This window comes from Numida meleagris, chromosome 5 (assembly GCF_002078875.1).
Source record: "Numida meleagris isolate 19003 breed g44 Domestic line chromosome 5, NumMel1.0, whole genome shotgun sequence".
Classification (NCBI taxonomy): domain Eukaryota; kingdom Metazoa; phylum Chordata; class Aves; order Galliformes; family Numididae; genus Numida; species Numida meleagris.
The window spans coordinates 12,909,582-12,930,262 of NC_034413.1; the positions used below are offsets into that span (position 1 = coordinate 12,909,582).

General features: G+C 46.7%; 1 protein-coding gene across 2 annotated transcripts in view; it reads right to left on the minus strand.

Annotated features, from left to right (window-relative positions):
* FBXW4 (F-box and WD repeat domain containing 4) overlaps positions 1 to 20,681 on the minus strand; it is a 60,223-nt gene that overhangs the window by 980 nt on the left and 38,562 nt on the right. For both annotated transcript variants that reach the window (XM_021397670.1, XM_021397671.1), the window contains exons 6-8: positions 13,854 to 13,919; positions 327 to 467; positions 6 to 147 (exon numbers count right to left, since the gene is read on the minus strand). In XM_021397670.1, coding sequence (XP_021253345.1) covers positions 6 to 147; positions 327 to 467; positions 13,854 to 13,919 — 349 coding nt within the window. The remainder of the gene's footprint in view (positions 1 to 5; positions 148 to 326; positions 468 to 13,853; positions 13,920 to 20,681) is intronic.

Below are 20,681 nucleotides of genomic sequence, written 5' to 3' on the forward strand. Positions count from 1 at the left end.
CTCACCTGCAGGCACTGAGTCTGCCGCTTATCCCAGAGGCGCACCACTCCGTAGTAGGAAGAGCCACTTGCAATCATATGGTTCCCATCGCTCCTTATGCAGTACAAGGCGCTGTCATGGGGCTCTTCCCACTCCCGGACACATTTTCTGCAATGACAACACAAAACAGAGAGAGGCTGAGCCTGCACCACCCAGAACCTGAACTGGAACTGAGGTCCCATTAGCCTGAAGGAGCTAACCAAGCTGCAGGCGAGTCCCCAGGCACTGCACAAGGAGAGCCCAGAGGATCCTTGCACAGGCCCCAGATGCCAGCAGGGCAGGCTCACCTGGTGCTGGTCCGTATGTCCCAGTAGCGGATGTAAGTGTCATACCCACATGAGAGGAGAAGGGAGGGTGTTTCATAGAAGACATCAAGAACTCCAGCTCCATGATGAAAGTCAGTCCCTAAGCAGGTTAACAGCTGACCGCTGCAATGAAACACAATTGAAGAGTCATTCAAAGCAGAGAGCCCTTCCAGTCCAGCAGGCCAAAGCAGAGATGTCACAGAAGTCTCCTGGATCTCATTTCTGTGATTTAACAGAATGCAACAGCCTGTACAGCTTTGCTCTTTCTCCTCCAGCTTCTGCTACTGGTTGGGCTACAAACTGACAAGGATAGTGATCAACAGAAGTCGCAGCTTGTCATGATAAGATATGAGCCAAGGCAGAGCTGACCCCTAGCGAAAGGGGATCATCTTCCTTGGGAAAAGTGACCAATGCGCTGAATGACGAGGCTCCATTTCCATGGGAAATGATACTCAACTCCAGATAATCTGGAGCAGCCACTCACCTGGTTGACCCCATCCCATCCCATCCCATCCCATCCCATCCCATCCCATCCCATCCCATCCCATCCCATCCCATCCCATCCCGTCTTCTATCCTTCAACATACTGTCTGCTGAGGTATTTCCCAATATCTTTGACACACAGCTCAGATCCACAGCCAAATCAGACTCCTGCCCCAGCTCACTGTGGTTGCTCTCCCTCACCTTGTTCCATTATGCTGCATGCTGCAAACACCTTATCTGGGGCTGAACATGACAGGCCAAGAGCAGCCATTCCAGGGCTGCTCTGGAGATGATTTCCCAAAAGATAGCCTCTCCCCCGCCCTTTTAAAATTGCTTGCTTGCTGTGGAGAAGCAAAAACAATATCTCCAGGAAGTTCAAACCCAAGTGCTTTGCGGCCATATCAATCAGCTGCTTCTTCATGTGCAGGAGCAGCAGCTGCCTGGTGAGGGACCACTCTTAAAGGGCCCTCCCAACAAGGCTGGGAGAAGTCTGAGCCCTTCTCTCAGTCACTGTCCCCAGTAACACTCCACCCGCCCCAGCAGCCAGCAACACCTGTCCATAGCAGACACTCAGGAACGGAGGGGACAATCTGCCCAGTTGCTGGAGATGGCCACCTATTGCAAACCCTCCTCTTCTTCCTCCGCCTCCTCCTCACACTCTTTACATCAAACATGCTGGACACAATAAACCTCGAAGCACCTGCTTTTCCCACCCTGCCACATGGCCGCCCTCTCCAACAGGCTCCTGGTTCTCAGGACAATGAAGCGGTCCTGAAAGCCGACAGCACGAACCCCGCCGTGGGGTCACTCCCAGCATTTCCCACCATTATTTTGTTACTTTCTGCTCCTTGATCCAGCATCACACAGTTCTGAGGCACATCGCCAAATGCCTTAATTCTGTCTGTAATCTGGGCTAAAGCCCTCGTCAGGGGATAAAGACCACACAAAAGGAGAAATAGAGTCCCAGGAGATGTTAAAACAAGTAAACACCTTTGTGTCAGGAGAGAGAAATCGCTGATAAAGCAGATTAGCGCCTCGAGCCCTGGTGTCCCCAGATCAGAAGGCGAGCCCTGGCCGATCTTTGCAGCCAGCACGCTTCTATGATCACAGAGCTGGCGGCATGCTGGGGCCAGCCTGTTTCCCCACAGTCACTCTCCAAAGAGCAGATTATGTAGAATAACAATTTCTTTGTGGCTGTGTAATTCCCTCCGTGACCGTGGCTGTGGGCAGCTACATTGGCCCTTGATGCCAGGGCCCTAGCAACCATTTAGAGAGGCCAACCAGCCCTAGCAATGGCCCCCCCATGCAAACCTCTCGGACAAGCTTTAACATCAAGTGCATGAATTAATCCCCCCCAACACGAATCCAGGGGTGCTGGCTTATTGGACTTTGTATTTCTCTAGGCAAGGGATCGAGGGGATTCCAGGCATCAGGCCTTTGCAACCTTCTCACAATACGTTAACCCTTGGAGGGTTACTTGCAGACCAACCTAGCTGCAACTCTGCACCTGTACCTGTAGATCTGGAGGTTGAACATTCACGGTCTGAGCTGAGATAGACGTGTCCTCCAGCTTCACCACAGGGTGCGGCAGGTTTGGACATCTGAGCTGAGGCACTGCCCTGCCCCTCCAAGTGCACTGATCCACTCCAACTGCCATTCTGCACAGTCAGCAGGACAGACCGACAGGCACAAAGCCGGTCTCAAGGCCTCCACACAACCTGCTTGATCCTATGAGCTGCATGTGTGGCCGCATGTCAGAAGACAAACATAAGAGGAAGCAACTGCTCTCCCAAGCATGAGTCTTTGGTCTACCTCCAAGAAGCAGAAGACAGATTGCCCAACCTGAGATTCCTCTGCTAGCTGCCAGAGGAAAAGCAGGGAGCAACTCGTAGGAGATGAGCTATTCCAGTGGCTTTACAAAGACAACTCAGCCCAGCAGCACATCTGGTGAACATGTGCTACCTGGCTGAAGCTTGTTTGTGCTATTTGCCCTCCATCATTTTCCCTGCTAATACACTTTTAATATGCCAAGTGCTGAGATGAGAGAGGCACGGTGCTAAGGAAAGGTACCAAGATGCTGAATAACATCCAGGTGTCTTTTTCTTGCTGAGGCACTTCTCCTTCCTCTCAGGTGCCTTAAATCGATCTCCTCATATGCTCCCACCTCTGGCAATCTCCCATTACACCCAGAGCAAGCCTGGCCACACAAAAGCTTGTCTCCTACGTCCCCAACGCAGGCTTCAGGCTTGTTACCGAACTCCGGCGACCCTTTTAGTATTGTTCTTGCATGAAAGGAACCTAAACCCGGTCCTGGCCAAATACCACACACAGCATCAATATGATGTGCAGCAAAATGGCGTTTATTGGTAAAAGCTAAAGAAATATATAGTGTTTCTTATCTTCTTGCTAGACTAGGGTGCTCCTGGCCAATCATATTGAATCTCCCGCTTCTGACCTGTCACTTCCGACAGGCCATACACGGAGTTGTTGTGCTCCTTATTATGAAACTAAGAAGCTCAACCCCCTGTGTCCATGACACAGGTTCAGCCTCTTAGGCAAACCAATAACAAGCATATGGGGAAGGGCCTTTCCGTGTTACAAACCGAGGTCCGTGACACGCCTACTACAACACAGGCTGCAGTGCTTCAAGATGGCAGCAAATTTTAATGTCTCCAAATGAAAAAAAAAATCAATATCAAACATCAAGGAACCTCAGGGAGAAACCAGAGAGTCTGGATTGCTGCTTTCCTGTGCTGTGCTGAGCACCACCCAGGTGCCCTGCTCCAGTGTTTCACCATGCCTTCGCACCTCACCACAAGTGGTACCCAAGCACCTCAGCAATCAGAGTTCCTCCAATTCCCTTCCAGCCTAGACAACAGAAAAGAAAACAAACACAATCCCCACCAGGATTAGCTTCCCTTGGTGGGCAGAAAAGGAGCACAGATGCATGCAAGTCACTTTGCAGCGAGGAAACCTTGTTTTGCTTGTTTGTTAATCAGTTCAAACCTCAAGACAGCTTTCAGCTGGGAGGTCCAGCCCCCGCATACAGCAGCAGCCCTTCAGCAGTTTACAGAAGGAACACATTAGTTGCTACAGTGAAAAACTTATAACCTGACACCAAGGGAAAATCATACTGTCTTGCACACTGGGCACATGAACCAGAAGAGCTAAGTTTTGGCCTGGGTGCACTAAAATAAATAAAGACGCTGAATGTGATTAATATTTCCCCCCTTTTTCAGCAAATTAAGGTGTCCCTGGGCCAGCAGTTCCAGGAACCAGGCCACCATGCTGAGCTAGTCCCATATCCTCCCAGCACACGCAACAACGCTGAGTCTTTGTTGGGGAGGAAATGTTCTGCAACCACAGGTGTACCAGTCTCAGGATCACAAGTTAGTGCCTACAAATTCTTCAGTCTTCATTATCCCAGCTACTCTCTGCCTTCCAAACCCAGTCCCCAACAGTTTCCACTTTCTAAGGGGCAAAACCCACAGCTGTTCCCTGAAAATCCAAAAATGATGAGGATCACCTATCAATAAACAACAAAAAAAGCAGCAGATACACCGGCACATCACCAATTGTTTTCTAACAGCTTATTTGGGCAGAGGACATCTACTTAAAGAGGCACAAAATAACATCATGAAGTTGAAGTAATCTACAGTTTCCCAAGCAAAAATGATGATATGCACGACCATAAAAGTTCAGGATTTCCCTGAGACCTTGCTGATAGCTGGAGCTCTGAAGAAGTCTGCAGCTCCGTACCTGCACTCTGTCCAATTGCAGCAGCTCTTGGCCAGCTATCTCTAATGTACCTGAACTACAATCCAAAAGCTGGGTTGAAACAATACGCATTTTTCTCCCCACCCCAAATTTTGGTCAAACTTGATTCACTAGCATTGGTATTATACAAATATACAGCACACAAGTTTAGTATTAAATGTAGTCTAGGAAACTGGTGAATTCAGAACATCCGCTGAAAACAGATATGTTTGAATTTGAGGACATATTCATCCACTCTGGAAACCTCATCTGTGAGCTGCGATCATCCATCAAAGAGGAGAAGCCATTGCACGTAAGTAGGCCAAAACCAAGCAGTGCTCTAAAGGCATATTTAAACATCAAAATCTACTTCCAGCAAGCCAGTTGGGAAGCATTTACTTAAATAAATAAATAAATACTGAAAAGTGCACTGTTCTGTTCAAAACAGTGGGATATTTGAACAGGGTATCAAACAGAGAAAGGAAACAAAACCCATTTAAAGACAATTATCTGGAGTGCAGCATTTGTACAACCCCTGTCATCCAATTTGGAGAAAACACCAAAACCAAAGGGAAGAGCTAAACTGTTGCCTCTTCCAGGTGCTTCGCAGCTGGGGCTCGGACACTCAAGGGATGCAGCAGCTTATGCTAAGAAGAAAAAGGCCTGGTTAAACAACATCTATAAATGTACACAGGGAGAAACACAGCTATTTGGCAAAGCTATTTTTCACAGAGTTATCCTACCCCAAGATTACTTTGGCACTAGGCCAAGGTTACTAATTCCTGCAGGGAGGTGTGGATAGGACTGGGGAATTCTGGGGGTGACCTCCATGTGAAATGGCTCCGAGATGCCATTATAAGTGATTTTAAGTGATTTTCAGGAGAAATGCCTCTCTCAGCTTCCCCAGCACAGCTGAAGGGCCTTGAGGCAGTAGGGGGGAATGACACCAACGATGGTTTGAGATTGTGTCGGGGGGAAGAGACAGAAGAGGGAGTTTTGCCTTCTTTTCTTCTGCTTTCTCTGAATTGGCCCACACACGCTTTAAATGGTCCAATAAAAAGATACAATTTCTTTACCTTTCCAGCTCGGGGACCCTGTGAGTTTTTGTTGTTCGGGTTCCCGTAAGGTTAAGTTCAGAGGATAAACTGACACGCTGGGCTATGGGAAAAAGCCAGTTTCTTCAAATAAAGCCACAACGGTGCAAAAGAGACCCTGCTGGGGCTTTTATTTGGGAAAACAAACAGAAATGGCACCAAGCCCTTCTGCTTTACGGACCAATTTAACTATAAAACCAATGTTCTCCCTCTCGGGGGTGAGGAGGGTAGAGAGACAGGACATGACAATAGTCCAAAACCTTGGGGGGAGAAAAAAAAAAAGATAGGACAAAAAAAGTTTGTCTGTCCCCTTTTCTTTCTTGTCCATGGCTCCTTTTCTCAGCACACGTGTGTTCTTGTAAAAACGATTAGATTGCAATTTGTATAACATGGTGACCCCCAAATTCAGACATTTAACCCCTTTTCTCTGCAAAGAATGTCAAGAATGTCTTCTCTGTCTTTCTTTCCAACGGGAGGAGCAGGGGGGAATTCTCTCAAACTGTGATTTCTTGAGGGAAGAGAAAGAGAGGAAGGCAAGGAAAAGAAGCAGGGAATTCTCAAAGCCTCTCGCCTTTCGCCCCACTTGTGTGGGAACAGGCGGCTGTATTGCTCCCTTTCTGGACTGAGCTCTGCAGGTCTCCTTTAGTGGGGAGACAAAAAAAATGGAGAGTCCAAATCAAAACAAAGCCATCTGTTTAAATGAGCTACCACTAGCCAGTGGCAGAGGGGGTTCCTCATTCACTCCTTCCCATTCTTCTCTCTTGCCTCTGTTGATTCTCTCTCAACCCAGGGAAAAATAAAGATTGCTTTTGCTTTGGCTCAGAGGGATGAAACTGATTGATGCGTTTGGAGTGTCCAGCCCCCACCCGCGCTCTCCAATTGTTCAGGGCCTTGTAAAGTTGTCATAAATACGCCTGAACAGGAGTGCAAAGGCCACAGCATGCCCTGGACATGCAGCATCCAAAGGGCAGGAGCTGGCCTCACACCCAACCGCAGCATGAGGGAGTCACAACTGCAGCGGGGAGAAAAGGATCTCAGATAAACACGTGTATTTTCTTCCCCTTACAAGGGTTTTACTTTTAGGTTAAGATGCACCAGAGTCCTCTTAACAAAAGGAAGGCAGAGAATGTCCAGCTTATGTGGCGAAAGGTTGAGAAAAATGATGTTAAAAAGAAAAAAAAAAAGTGAAGAACCACAAGGCCCAAAACTGTTTTCAGAATTCATGCAAACCACAGGAAATATATTGCACAAGCAGATAAGATAGAAGCTATTCATTATAAACCAAGAGATAGTGCGCTGACCACAACAAAACTGCTTAGAGGAGCACTCATCCAGGAGAGAGCCACTTAAGAGGCACCCTATAGCAGCAAGCCTCTCCCAGCACTGGCTCAAGTAGCTGGCTGTCAAAGGCGTCCAGCCTCCAACAAGGTCCGAGATCTCAGAGCAAGGGAAACAAATCCTGCAGTTCAGAGCTGCAGAACTGGGGTAGGAATTTCATTGCGGCCTTGTCAAAGGATTAATTCATGCCTGAAGGCAAGAGAACAGTTTGCCTCTAGTCTTGCTCCTCAAGTCACAAATGGGAGCAGCTCCAAGAAGAGGGACCTGCTTTTCCTTTGCCTAGATCTACAACTGAGCTCACCATTCTGCTGACCTTACTGCAGAGGGAATGGTTCTGAGCTCCGAATTAGAAACACAAAGATAGCTATTGTGCCAAACTGATTTAATATGAACAGATCAAGAATGGGTGTGCTTGAAGACTAGAATTTCCCTATGATGGACCTCAGTCAGTCACCTCACAAACCCTCTTCCCTTGAATTTCAGAAGGAAGGTATAACACTTCTGTTCCTAATTAATCAAAGTACATATAAATGGGAATATTCAAAACCGATGCTTCAAAAAGAGCAAACAAAGCCATTTTTGGAGGGGAAGGGGAAACAGCATAGCAAGAAATAAGCAGGATTACCCCAGGAAAAGAAAATAAGCAGGTATCTGAGGAAGGGCAGTTACCTTTGGATTATCCCACTGCTGAGTGGAAGCAGTAGAAGGCTCACATTTGCTTTCACTTATCTGAGGCAAGCACAGCTCAGAAAGCTTAGCTCACTGTTGGACAAGTTTTGAATCACTTATTGTGATTTAAAGACTTTGTTCAGCCAAGACAGAGATGCTGAGAAAGAAATTCAAACCTAAAAAGAGTGTGGTGCCTTTTTCGCACAAAGCCTAGAAAGAATGTTTTCAACAAGAAAGATTTTTTGTGTGACAAATTCATAGAAAAGCAGGGCAGGAGAAGGGATTCTTCATCTACAGTGTGGTATTGTCATTCTTCTGTCCCCCAAATCCTGTGAATCTATTATCAGTGCCAGAATATTTCCTACCACTCATCTTTCCTGGTCCCACTGAGATATCCATCAACTACTCTGTGACTAAATAAATCCAGTTTTAATGCCTGGATGAAGCAGACTCCCCACTCTTCTTGGAGACAGTTAAATTTCCTTTTGATTTAGGACTTCAGTTCTGTGTCTGTTTGCTCCCCATCACCCAAACATGCCTCTGCCATTAAATTGGAATCATACAATATCCCGAGTTGGAAGTGACCCACAAGGATCATCGAGTCCAATTCCTGGCTCCACGCAGGACCACCCAAAATCCAAGTCCTATGTCTGAGTCTATGTCTATATTGTCCAAATGCTTCTTGAACACCAGCAGCTCAGTGCTGTGACCACTGCCCTGGGGAGCCTGTTCTATGCCCACCACCCTCTGGTGCACAACCTCATCCTAATTTTCAACCTGACCCTCCCCTGACACAGCTCCATGATGTTCCCAGAGAGTGGGTGTCACTAGAGAGCAGAGATCAGCACAGTCCCTCTGCTCCCCTGTGAGGAGCTGTAGAGGGTCTCAAACTTGTTTAAATCTTGAAGTTAAAAGCTCTGAAGAGAACACTCTTCTACAGAACTCACTTTAGAACAAGACACTTGCACGTTTTAAACCAAGCTTCTATAAAAAAAGCTTCTGATAAAATATTTAGCACATTTTATAACCAAGAGCTACTCCTGCAGATCTTCATTTCATTTACTTACTTCCACACATAAAAAAAAAATCTGAGTATGATCAGACGCAAAGCTAGGAAGGACTGGATTTAAACAGGAAAGCACCAGCAACAATCAGATTCTACCATTAGCCTCCAAACAGCTTACAAACCTCATAAAGCAGTCAGGGAAAGAACTCAGCCCTTAAACCCACCAAGTGCACAATGGAGCCAGGACCAAAGTCTGCTTTGGGTCCACGCTTGCAGAGCCTAGCACTCACAGTGCACAGTGCACAACAAGTGCTACATAGCACGCAACTGTCACATTACACTTGCTGCTTAAGAACAGCACAGGGAGCAGAAGCTTTAAAGCTCTCCCTCCTTGTTGACAACTGTGCTATGGTTCCTTCACTCAATTGGTTTAAAGAGCCGCCAAAGTGGATGCAGATCAACATACACTGAGATTTGAGAGACAGCAACTAATTCCTGCCCACCCTACTCCACAGACAGATGCAACCTGGGCAAGGGTCCCATGGAAACACATACCAGAGATCAAGCAGCAGCAAGCTCACAAACTTCAGCCAGCTGCTTACGCTGGTAATGCTGCCTCTTACAGTAAAAGACCACAATGCAACAGCATGAGAGGCAAATATGGATTACCAACCTGCTCAGCAGCCCACCTCTCTGCTGAGGGCACCAGCCACACACCTGAATCTCCCTTCTCCTCCACTCCCAAGCCACTTTCAGGAATCCTCTACCTCCCACCACCCCAAAACATGCAGACATCAAAGGCACCTGCCTTGAACACCTGAAGATCAGGGGAGCCTGACGGTCAAGAAATGAAACTCTGTATCTTCCCTCTCCACGTACTCTCTGTCTTTTCCCCCCCATCCCTTTGAAAAAGGTGGCAGAGATAAATGGAGAACAAAGAAACAAGAAAAAGCCACAGCTTTGGCCCACACCCTGCCTATTACTTAAGGGGGAAGGAACTCTTCCGAAAGAGGAGGAAAAAAATGTGCTCAGACACAATGGCTCAAAAGGCCAGGCAGCAAACCGGGCCACTTTGTACTGCTAACAAGGGAAACCTAATTACAGGAAGAGGGCAAAGAGGGACAGATAAAAGGGATACAAAATTTCAACATCTGTTGCCATAAAGGGACAAGAAGTGGGGAAACGCAAAGTGTCAGTTTGGTGTCAGTGACGGCGTAAAGCCACTTTCAAAGGGCTCAGGAGTGGGAGAAAAACCGAACGAGAAATTAGAGGGCTCTTAAAAAAAAAAAAAACCCAAAAAACAAGAACCACTCTACCAAAAATGCTTTCAAAAGAGGGGAGGAGATGGACAAAGAGTGGAAATTTAAAAGGTAGAGGATTTTGGGTGGTTTGTAGGGCACAGTTAACTTTGTCTGGTTTACACAAAGGCTCCCCTGCCCTGTGCCTGTCACACTGTTTCACAGGAAAGGACAAGGTAGGATTTGTGCATTCCAAGTGTTTACAGCATGAGCGCTGCCATACTGCATCACTGGTCCATTTCAAACATCATTAGCATAACAGCTTCAAGAGCCACAGCAAAGCGACATCTAGAGTACCCTGCCTTGTGAAGGAGCAACCCTGAGGAAGGGGCATTTGTCTCTCTGCATGCAAAGACATGCAGACAACCATGACAGACTGGGGAGCAACAGCACGCTGCAGGCAAAGGACAAATGCTGACTTTGGGCTGTTTCCAGTGGTGTCACCCTCATCTCCCAGGAAGTTAGGTTAGACTCCCAAAGGAGATTAGAGGCAGGAAGAGAAAGAGGAACAGAATCTGAAGAAAATTTCTTTCTCCCTTTCTTGTCATTAATGGTGTCTTTTGCTAAGCCGCACACTAGCACTGGCAGATGAGACACGAAGGTCTGAGCAGAGACAGGCAGGTGCACTTCCAGAGGGAGTAGAGGTACATGATCAGCAAGAGAGGCAGCTGCTACCATATTCCCCACTGGTGCAGAAAGGCAAGGGAACTTGCAAGAAGCCCAGAAGTCAGCAAGACTTGATACTTGCAAGGACACAGGCTGGTATCCAGTGCTAATAGCTCTCCTTTCCTGTACAGACCTCTAATCATCTAAGTTATTCACAGCCCCCTCAACAAACACACCTTGATCCTGAGTAGCAATAAGCATACAGCAGCTTCCCCACATCTAAAAGCGATCAGGTGGCACAGTGTAGCATCTGTGAGATATGTCCTCCAGAGGTGCAGCTAGTCAGCTTCAAAAGCAAAAGGAAAAAAAAATCCTCCTTCATTACAGGAGAAAGGGCCAGGTGTAGCAGCAGCTGGAATTTCAGCCATCAGAGACAGTGTCTTGGCATTACGCGGTCATTCCCCTGCTTTAGACTCCCTTTGACAATTGCTTGTTGCTGCCTGTTCTGGCTTTGATCCAACACCATCATAAGCAGAGTTAGAAATGAAAGACAGTTGTGGGGGTGGGATGCAGCAAGAGGCATTTCTCTTCCCCACAAAAAATTTCTTTGCCTCTAAACCCAACCAACCTTTCTCAAAGCCCAGAACATGTTTCCAGGTGAAGACATTAACCCTTTTCTCTCAAAGGGGCCCCGGGGTCAGGGAACAGCGAAGGTCATAAATACGAAAACACACCATGACCAACAGCTACAAGCACCAGCCAAGGACTTATCTGGCCTGGAACTAAGAAGATCAGTACACAAAAGGTTATTTAAGCTTTAAATCCTTTTGTAGCATGTTCCATCTCTCAGCTGTTGGAGAAAAAGACCACCTACCCAAGAGAAGAGAATACCACAGACATTGCTGCAGTGTTACTTATACACATCCCCATGCACCAGCTAAATAAACTAACTGAGTTCTTGAACAGCACCAAATACCAACATGGTGCTAAGGATCCTGCAGTTTTAAAGAACGTATCTTAAACACCACTCCCCCCTGTACCATTTTTTTTACAGAGAAGTTGCCTGAATTGTGCTCTTAGTGATACATCCTTGCTGTGTTCAGCCTCTGCAGATCAGACTCTGGCTCTTCATGACCATAAGGAAAGGGTAAGCACCTAAGCAGAGGTAGAGCCTATTTACATGTGCATGACATCATCTGGACACAGTGGGCACAGGAGGAGTTTTTCAGTCCTGAGCAGCTCAAAGGTTTTGGGTTACCACACCATACTCCCAGTTCTAAAGCGTTCAGGAGGAAGACAACATGTACAAGCACCAAAGGAAGAAATCAGCACCTCCCTCCAACACTGTTGCTGGCAACCACTGGAGGCTTTGAGAAAGTCTAAAGCTTTGCTGGGAAGAACAGTTTATGGAGAAGTCAAGATCTTCAAGGACAACTCCATATTCCTTCACTGTGAATGATCACATCAAGCTTCACGTGCCAGTTTCCCAGCGGCACTCCTTACCCAGCCTCCTGCCCTGCACGTGCTGATGAGACTTCCAGCTCACGCACAGATCCCCAGAGAGGAAAAGCCCCAGTGGCACAGTGCATTCCAGCTGTGACAGGCGAAGAGGGAAGAATAAGTTTGACACTCCAGCCATTGCAACAGAGGCCCAGTGGCCTAGATTGCCTTGGCTTTTTTATTTGCCTGTCACTCAGGCTTTGACATTATTGAAAGATCAAACTCCGTTGTGCCTGTTCATTACCTTAATCCTATTTTCTACACAGCTTTATTATCTCTTCAGGCTTCCTTGGGAAAGCCTGTCAAAGAGGCTGGGGCAGGGGGAGAGAGTTGCCTACCTCCTCACTCCTGTCAGATGCCTCTATTGAAGAATCATCAGCAGATTTGATGGGCAGGGGTACCACAGCACAGCCTGTATCCTTCTGGAGTACACCAAGGCACCATTGGATTAGGTCACCAAGAAATATTTGCCACAGCTAAAACACTAGGGCTGTCTTTCCCACTCTAGCCCAACCTTTGCAGGATGCATCTTCTGCCAACTCTTTACTTTTATTACTTCAGAGAAAAGAAACAAACTGTTTTATGTTTATATTTGATGTAGTTGACTCAGACAATCTAAATTATCTAAGCTATAGGTTAGCAGACAATTGTCCTCAGACCAGCCCTGAATCCACACCAATCTCCTCCTACCCTCCTTTTCCCAAACACAGCCCTGCTGACACCCCTTGGGCCCCTTCTGTCATTGCTCCCCTCCCAGACCTCACCAGCTCTCCTCAATCCTGACAGCACTGCCTTGATAATCTGTGCTGTGCCACTCCTACACAGAGCATACCAGTTCTGGAAAGCTGAGCTGCTGTTCAATAATCCTGCCAAATATTTGCTATCTGTCCATCATTACACAAAGACCCTCAGGCTAAGAGTTTCAAATTTGTCAGCGGTTGAGTCTCACGTCAGGATTTGAGCCCAACATTTCCCCAGTCATTAAGGTCAGCACCTTTACCAGACAGGAACTACTCAGTGGCCCCAAAGCAGAGGCCACAGCAGTTAACCTCTGATGCTTATTAAGACAGAGAGAAGACAACATGCCTAAGTCACTTCAGTAGATAACCTGTCGCCACCCCTCACTTCACCCCTCACCAGAGCACCTGAGCTGCCAGAAACACCAGCCAGGAGAAGATGGCTGTAGAGCCTGCATTCACATTTGGCTTCTCAGCACCATGGACAAGTTTGCAAATAGAAGGACACAGGTCACTTCTCTCCCCTCTGGCTTAGGCTGATGCATCAACTGAGATGGATGCAAAGGAAGGTGTAATGGGAATACTCTGACTGTATATGGATCGTGAAAGAAACCAGATACAATAGGAGCAGCTTCATTAGATATCAAGGATTACTGGGCCATAAATTGGAGAGAAAAGTGAAGCTGCTTTGCACTGAACCAGAATCACTCCACCACACCTTCCTACACCAGCTTGGTTTCCCTTGCCCTCACATCTCATATTTCATAGAATCATAGAACCCTTAAAGTTGGAAGGGACCTTTAAGGATCATCTAGTCCAACTCCCCTGCAGTGGACAGGGACATTCACAGATAGATCAGGTTGCTCAGAGCCTTGTCCAGCCTGGCCTTGGATGTCACATTTAAACATCACTTCCCCATACAAACCAAAGGAATGATCCAATGCCATCTCCAACATTCTGTTTCCCATTGATATCCACTCTCCCTTGCCAAGTCCTTCCCCATTTCCTGGAAGCTCACTCACCTCTCAAAGTCCCAGATTCTCAGAGGTGACGTGTGTCCACAGCAGGCCGTCCCTGTCACAAATGAGCTGTTTAAAAATAAACAAAAACAATTACTAATCCTTATGTTATGAACAAAGAGTGTGAGTAAGACAGAGAAAATGGGCTACAAGGCACACTTTGAATTCTGGCTTGAGACTATTTCAGCATGTTCCACTGCATTTCACAAGGGCAGGCAGCAGCAGAGGGAGAGATGCTCCGAAGCCCTGTCAGTGTAGCTGGGCTGAGCTTCTCAGATGCAGCAGGTCACAACTGCAGAGAATTGGCAGGACATACAGATGCATTTGCATGTGTGGATGGAAAGCCTAAACCAGGAGCAGCTGTAAACTGCAATGACATTTTCAAAACAGCACATACTTGGGACATTTCATATACAGTCAGGGCTGTAAGCTGCAGAAAGACCTCATGGAAAATTCCCCATTACTTTTCAATTCATGTCTTGTGCCTGCGTGCTGGCAGCTTCCCAGCACAATCATGAATTGGCTGCAGCATCACAGACCTAACAAACCACAGAATAGATGTCTCCAGTCCACCGCCCGCTCAAAATAAGGCCGACCTCAAAGCTGGATCAGGATGCCCTCTCTAGGACTCAACACTCTTTACTAGAGGCAGCAATATTTGGCTTAGTTCACACTTTCCAGCAAGGTCCATTTCAAAGTTCTCTTGGGTGATACCATGATCCTGCTGCATATGCTGGACTGCCTGACAGCCACTGGCTTCAAACTAGTTGATAAGACAGGATCAAATCCCCAAACTCGAACAGAAGAAACATGGGTGCCACAGCTCTCTGCACCACACTGCTTGTTTTGTTACAGCTTCCTATACTCAGTGTAAAGAAGAAAACCAGGTTCACACAAAGATTCCTAAGTAAGCTATAAATGACCTCTCACAAAGCCACATTTATTACAGCTATTGAGAATAAAATGTCAAAACTATGTTTAAGTCATTGCAAGGAGGATAGCACAAATGCAGGAATTGGGGCCTGCTTTCAAAAAAAGCCAGCATGATGCTTTGCCTAAACATCTTTCACAGCATGATATAGGGGATGACAGCTCAAAGAAGAAAGAAAAATAAGGAAATACGTCATGTCTGCAAAAACAGCAGCTTTTAAAGATTTCATTGATTCTTCCTTTGGAAATTAAAAGGTGTCTCCAAGCCTCGAATGCAGTGGGAATGGATTCTTTACTGTCCATGACTTCTGTGAGAAGCATTCCTACCAGCATTATGTGACATCCAGCAGCAAAGCAGTGAATATGCACTCAACTTGATCAAAGACAGAGAAGAGTCATGGCAGGGCAAGAACTCAGTGCTCTTTCTGCTCCCAGTTCCATGTTTTAGCTGAGCAATTACTTTCTCCAAGTCATAGAATCATCAAGATTGGAAAAAGACCCCTAAATCATCTAGTCAACCCGCCACTACCACGCCCATTAAACCACATCCCTCAGTGCCATATCTCCTCATTTCTTGCACACCTCAGGGATGGTGACTCCACCACCTCCCTGGGCAGCCTGTGCCAATGCGTAACAACTCTTTCTTAGAATAAATCTTTCCTAATATCCAACCTGAAATCATAAGGCTGAAGCAGCACTGCCAAGTATGCTGAGCAGAAGAGGCAGACAGCTATCACCAAACATTCTCAAAGAGATGGGAACCAAAAGCTAAAGCTGCCAAAGCTGTTTTTTTTTGCTAGCTACAGTACCAGTCTCTAAACTCATATACCTGGAGGTGTCCACACAAGTACTGTGAGCCTTAGCTGCCCTTTAGGGATAGACATGGCCTGCAGCACCAGAGCTCTTTCAACCTCCAACCAGGCTGTCTTACATGAAAAATCCCAGGTGCACTGGGAGAGTACACACACGTGGCTTGATGCACCTGTAGCACAAAACTCTGCACAGATGCTGCAAAGCACACATGTTATTCTTCTCCATGGAATTCCCTAACCAAAGTCTCAGAGTCCAAGGAAAAGCCTCTTTTAAAAGCTAATTCCTGCTGCTTGGAAGCAGAACGAGGACCAGGGAAGAAAGCCTGCAGCATTCTGCATCTGGAAATAGAGTTTCTACTCAGTTCCTGCCTTCCCTCCACCAAGCATGGGATATTCCCGTCTTGCAAACGTCTCCTGTCTCAGAGGAAATGAGCTAAAAAGACTCACTCTGACAGCTCACAAGCCATACCCCATGTCTGGAAAGCAGCACTTAGGTCAGGGAGTCCCTCATCTACAAAACTAGGTGTTGGGTTCTGTCCCTCCCTTCCCAAGCATAATCCATTAATAACTACTAAAGCCAATTACCGTGGTTAGAAACATAATAGCAGTCAGGGATTCAGTCAAGCAGGCAATTGGGTGCTTAAGATTTTTCTTTTGGGGGGACAAACTGACTTTGTCCCAGCAGAGAACGCCCTCACGTGGGAGACAGACCCCTTTGTGCAGAAGGTATGCAGAAAGGCTTTGATGGTTGTCACAGGTCTAAATTAGCATGGAGGCACACCAACAGGGAGAAAAAGGTGGGAGGAACGGCAAGGTCTAATCCCTGCTCATGCTGTCAGTCCTGGACTTCAGCTTTCCCTCCTCAGTCCTTAGCCCCAACCCCCACCCCGCCAAAAAAAAAATAGTATTAGATGAAGAGATTTCTCTTCAGCATCACATACAAGCCTCAGGGCCACAAACAAGTCTCTTCTGGGTAAAGCTGCCTCCATTCAGTCAACAAGAATTTTGTCTCATACTTCAGCAGGATCAGGTTTGCAGGCCTTATCTTTAACAGGCTGGAGCCCATTAGCAAGCAAAGATAAGACTTCTCCTAGAAGAGCTGGGCATCTTCACTGCCAGGATTAGAGAGCAGCATTCACAAGACTTGCACAAAGAAGCAGTGCAAATGGGAAATTGACAAAGCCTCGGAGCAAAAGGAACTGGAAGGTTGGATCCTCAGGTACAACACAGGGCCCCTCATCTTAAGTCTGGTCTGCAGACAAACAGTTTCAGACCTCTCAAACCAGGAGACTCGTAGAGGTGACAGCTTCAATCCAAACAGAAGGGCAACACAAGTACAACTTGGTTGGTGAAACAATATGCAAATTGGAGCTAAGGACGTAAAATTTGGCTTCAAAGCCTCTGAAAACAAAGCTGAAGCCTGCCACCAGGCTTGCTTCCTTCAGTTTACCTTTAGCAAGGCTTTTTGTCTTAGGAAGTACACAGCACACAGCAAAAATCTGAGAACTAGGGAAGTCCAACCTCTTGAAAACTGTTCTGGCCAGCTGCCCAAGAGAAACAACTCAAACTGAGTTGCTGAAAAACTGGTATACAAGCAGGACAGCCGAAGACTTAGTAGCTTAGTAAGTGTCATTTATTTTGCCTTCCAGCATTCTTAAGAATCAGAGATTGAAGAGAGACTAGAATGGGAAGATAAAAACAGAAGATAACCTATATATGTCACCACATGGATGACCCATGTCTCAAGTATATAACCGGTGTATGCAGACACTGACCAGATGCATCTACCCACTATATAGAAACAGCTGTGTTCAAGTTTCAGACAGGCTGGAAGATGCAAAGACTCATTCCCCACTATGCTTTCCTCTGTCTTGTGATAGAGGTTGTGTATCATGAGTATAGCCTCCCTCCAACAGGCTCTTCTAGTGGGAAAATATGCAACATGGTAAGACTTCAGTCTCTTTTCCCAGATAATTAGCAATAGATTGACAGTTGATGGCCCCAAGCTGTACCAGGGGAGGTTCAGGTTGGATATTAGGAAAAATTTATTCTCCAAAAGAGTGGTCAACCATTGGAACAGGCTGCCCAGGGAGGTGGTGGAGTCACTCTCCCTGGAGGTGTTCAAGAAACATGGAGGTGCGGCACTTAGGGATATGGTTTAGTGGGCATGGTGGTGATGGGCTGACAATTGGACTTGATGATCTTAGAGGCCATTTCCAACCTTAATGATTCTATGATTCTATGACTTCCACAGCAGGATGCACTGTTTTCACAGGGGTTCCTCAGGAGCTAAAACCAGGAGAGTCAACGCAGCAGTGCAGCTGCAATGATCCCACACCTGCTCCTAAAACACTAGGTACCCAGCTCCACCCCACTTGCAGCATCCTTCTTTACCCCATGCTGGAAAAATGCACTGCCAGATGCAGTTGAACCAGTTGGAAAGAGGTAACTGCACATCAGTCTTTTTTAAAAGACGCTGTTTGTTGTAAGGCTTGGAAATAGTCTCTGATCTTATTGTACAATACATAAAGCTTTCTCACTGAACCCAGCCTTCAGCGTAAGCCTGATCTGAGAATCCTGCAGTGCAAAGTCATTGAAGGAACTTGGGTGAAATACGTCTTTTCCATCCTCTTCTCAACTTCCAGTGTGCCCAAGGCTTGTGCCCTTTCCCTGTACTGTAAACAGATTGTTTCCCAAGTCCTGTTCTGCTGTTCAGAGATTTTGAGCCCAGAATCTGCTTGACACGTGCAAGAGCATGTTCCTTTCTCCTTGCATGCTCCCCCACCCTCTGGAATTGGACATCGTTGTTCCATTTTGGAGACTATTATATACAGAAACTCATTGGACCGGGAAACAAAGAAGTTATTACTTGACAGAGCCCTGCAGCTGGGAATGTAGAAGGCGGGGGGGAGATGTGGGGGAGCACCGAGGGAGATGGGATGGGGGGACTGGCAGTAGTGCTAGGCAAGTGACCGACGGAAAGGACCGCTTTGAGATGGGAAACATCTTTTTGAAAAAGTCTCAAGTTGGATGAGAAAAAAGAAGGAGAAGAGAAAGGAAGTCCAAAATGGAGAGTGAAACAGAGGAGAGAAGGCAGTTGGTGCTGCTGGTGCCGCAGGTTAAACACACGGGTCTGTGGGTTTGTGTAGCCTTTGATTCAGCACTGACACGCTTTGGCAAGGGAGGCCACCAGAGCTGTCAAATCCTTCACCAACGTGCCCATCAATTGTATTCAGCTCTCCCCGACCCGCACTGGCATTTTAATTACTGTTGGGTAAACTAATTTGTACAAATGAAGGCAACTCTGCCTAATAGAATATGCAAGCTCTCTGACCTCTGACAGGCGATGACACAAGATACAAAGGAGGCAGAGGAAGGCTTTTTATCAGAGCCTTATTACTCTCTATTACTCCAATTAGTTAAGCTCCAGTGCTCCTAATTGGGGGAAAAAATTGCAATTAAATCAATTTTTGATGGGCTGAAAGTGGGTTACCGAACCGCCCTGCCTGTGAAACACTGATATTATAGCAGCAAAGGTCAAAGTCTTTGTCGGCACCTGTGGGGCCCCCACCTCCCCTCTCCAAGCCCCTCCGTGCCCCCCCCAACACACGCCCGCAGCTCGCTAAGGCGAATCATTAGAACATGTCATGTCTTATCGCGGTCGCCACCATCCCGCTAACCTCATCAGTTGACATCATTACGGAAGGTAACTCCTCCAGCATGAATACAGTGCTAAGGTCACACAAACTTGATGGAGCCCCTGCTGAAGAGCCCAGGAGGCTGCCGAGCAGATGCAACAGTAACAACGTTCTCAAGGGGAGAGAAGGGGCTAAAAAATTGTGCAGTGAATTTCAGCACCTCCAGCACCAGGCTTCTCTGACAGAGCAGATGAACACAAAGAGAGAGAGAGATACAAACAGTACAGAGAAGCAGGTGCTCCTTCCCCAGAAGCAATTCACTTGCAGAAAAGGAAAAAAAGTGCAGCATCAGTTTTTAATGGGCAAATGTACAAAAAATCCCATGCACCTTTCACTCAGGCAGTGCTAGACAAAGCCAAGATTGGGTGTGCACACAGTCCTGGTGTTGGCCCTTCATACTCAATGGTACATAATGCCCCACACAAATTCCATTAGTGCTACCTTGTCCCTCTTGCAGGATAACCAGAAAATTGGATCAAGCAAGAAGTAAATCAGGACAGTGGGATTATACGCTGACAGCTCAGTAAAAGCAAATTGAAAAAAAAAATTGGCAGGAAAGGCAGTTGCACCAGAAGTCTGGCCACTGTTAATAGGCCAAAATCATGACTTTGCAGAATAGCAAGTGTGGGGGTTGAAATCTATTTAGAAGAAGATGGAACTGAAAAGTCTGAAGAGGCTGATGACACTTAACTGTACAAAACCTGAAATACCAAGAGCAAGTTGCATTCAGTTTCCCTGCGATATCCCTCAGGCTTTTGGCCCTAGACTAATTCTTTCCATATTCCTCAGTCCTCAAGAGCCTTGCTGTCCTTCTTGTCCCAAGTACCACACTCCTGCATCCTGCCATGCAACCTTCCAGCTCTAGACCTTCAGTGCAAGGAAAAGAAGACAAGATGCATCACATCAACTTAAACATTTCCTATCTGCATTGCTGGCTGCTTTTCTAGGCTCAAGGGTATCCACCCTTTACCTTGTCAAAGTCTAGCTTCAGGAGTCTGCTTGTGGTAATCTGCTCAGGTCCCTGTACTGCTCATCCAAACTTCTAAAAAAGAACTTCTGGGGTGCTCTAGAGCTGAGGTTACTTTTGGGCTCAAGCGCTCACATACATGTAAAATATTCCTGTACTTCGACTCAATAACAGGACTGAGTTCACCTGAGCAACAGAGAGCCATGGCTGCATAAGCCTCACCTTTGTTCAGCACTGAATAATGTTGCCAAAGAGAACCTGCAGCTGGAGCCAAATGACCAGACTTGTTCCACAAACAGACTAGAAAGTGCTGGCATGTTTGCTGTTGCTTCCTTCAGCCTCGTGTGCATGCCACAGTGTGTCCCAAGACATCAGCCAGCTCAGGGTTGAACTGTGTTCCAGATATGCATCGTAAATAGCACAC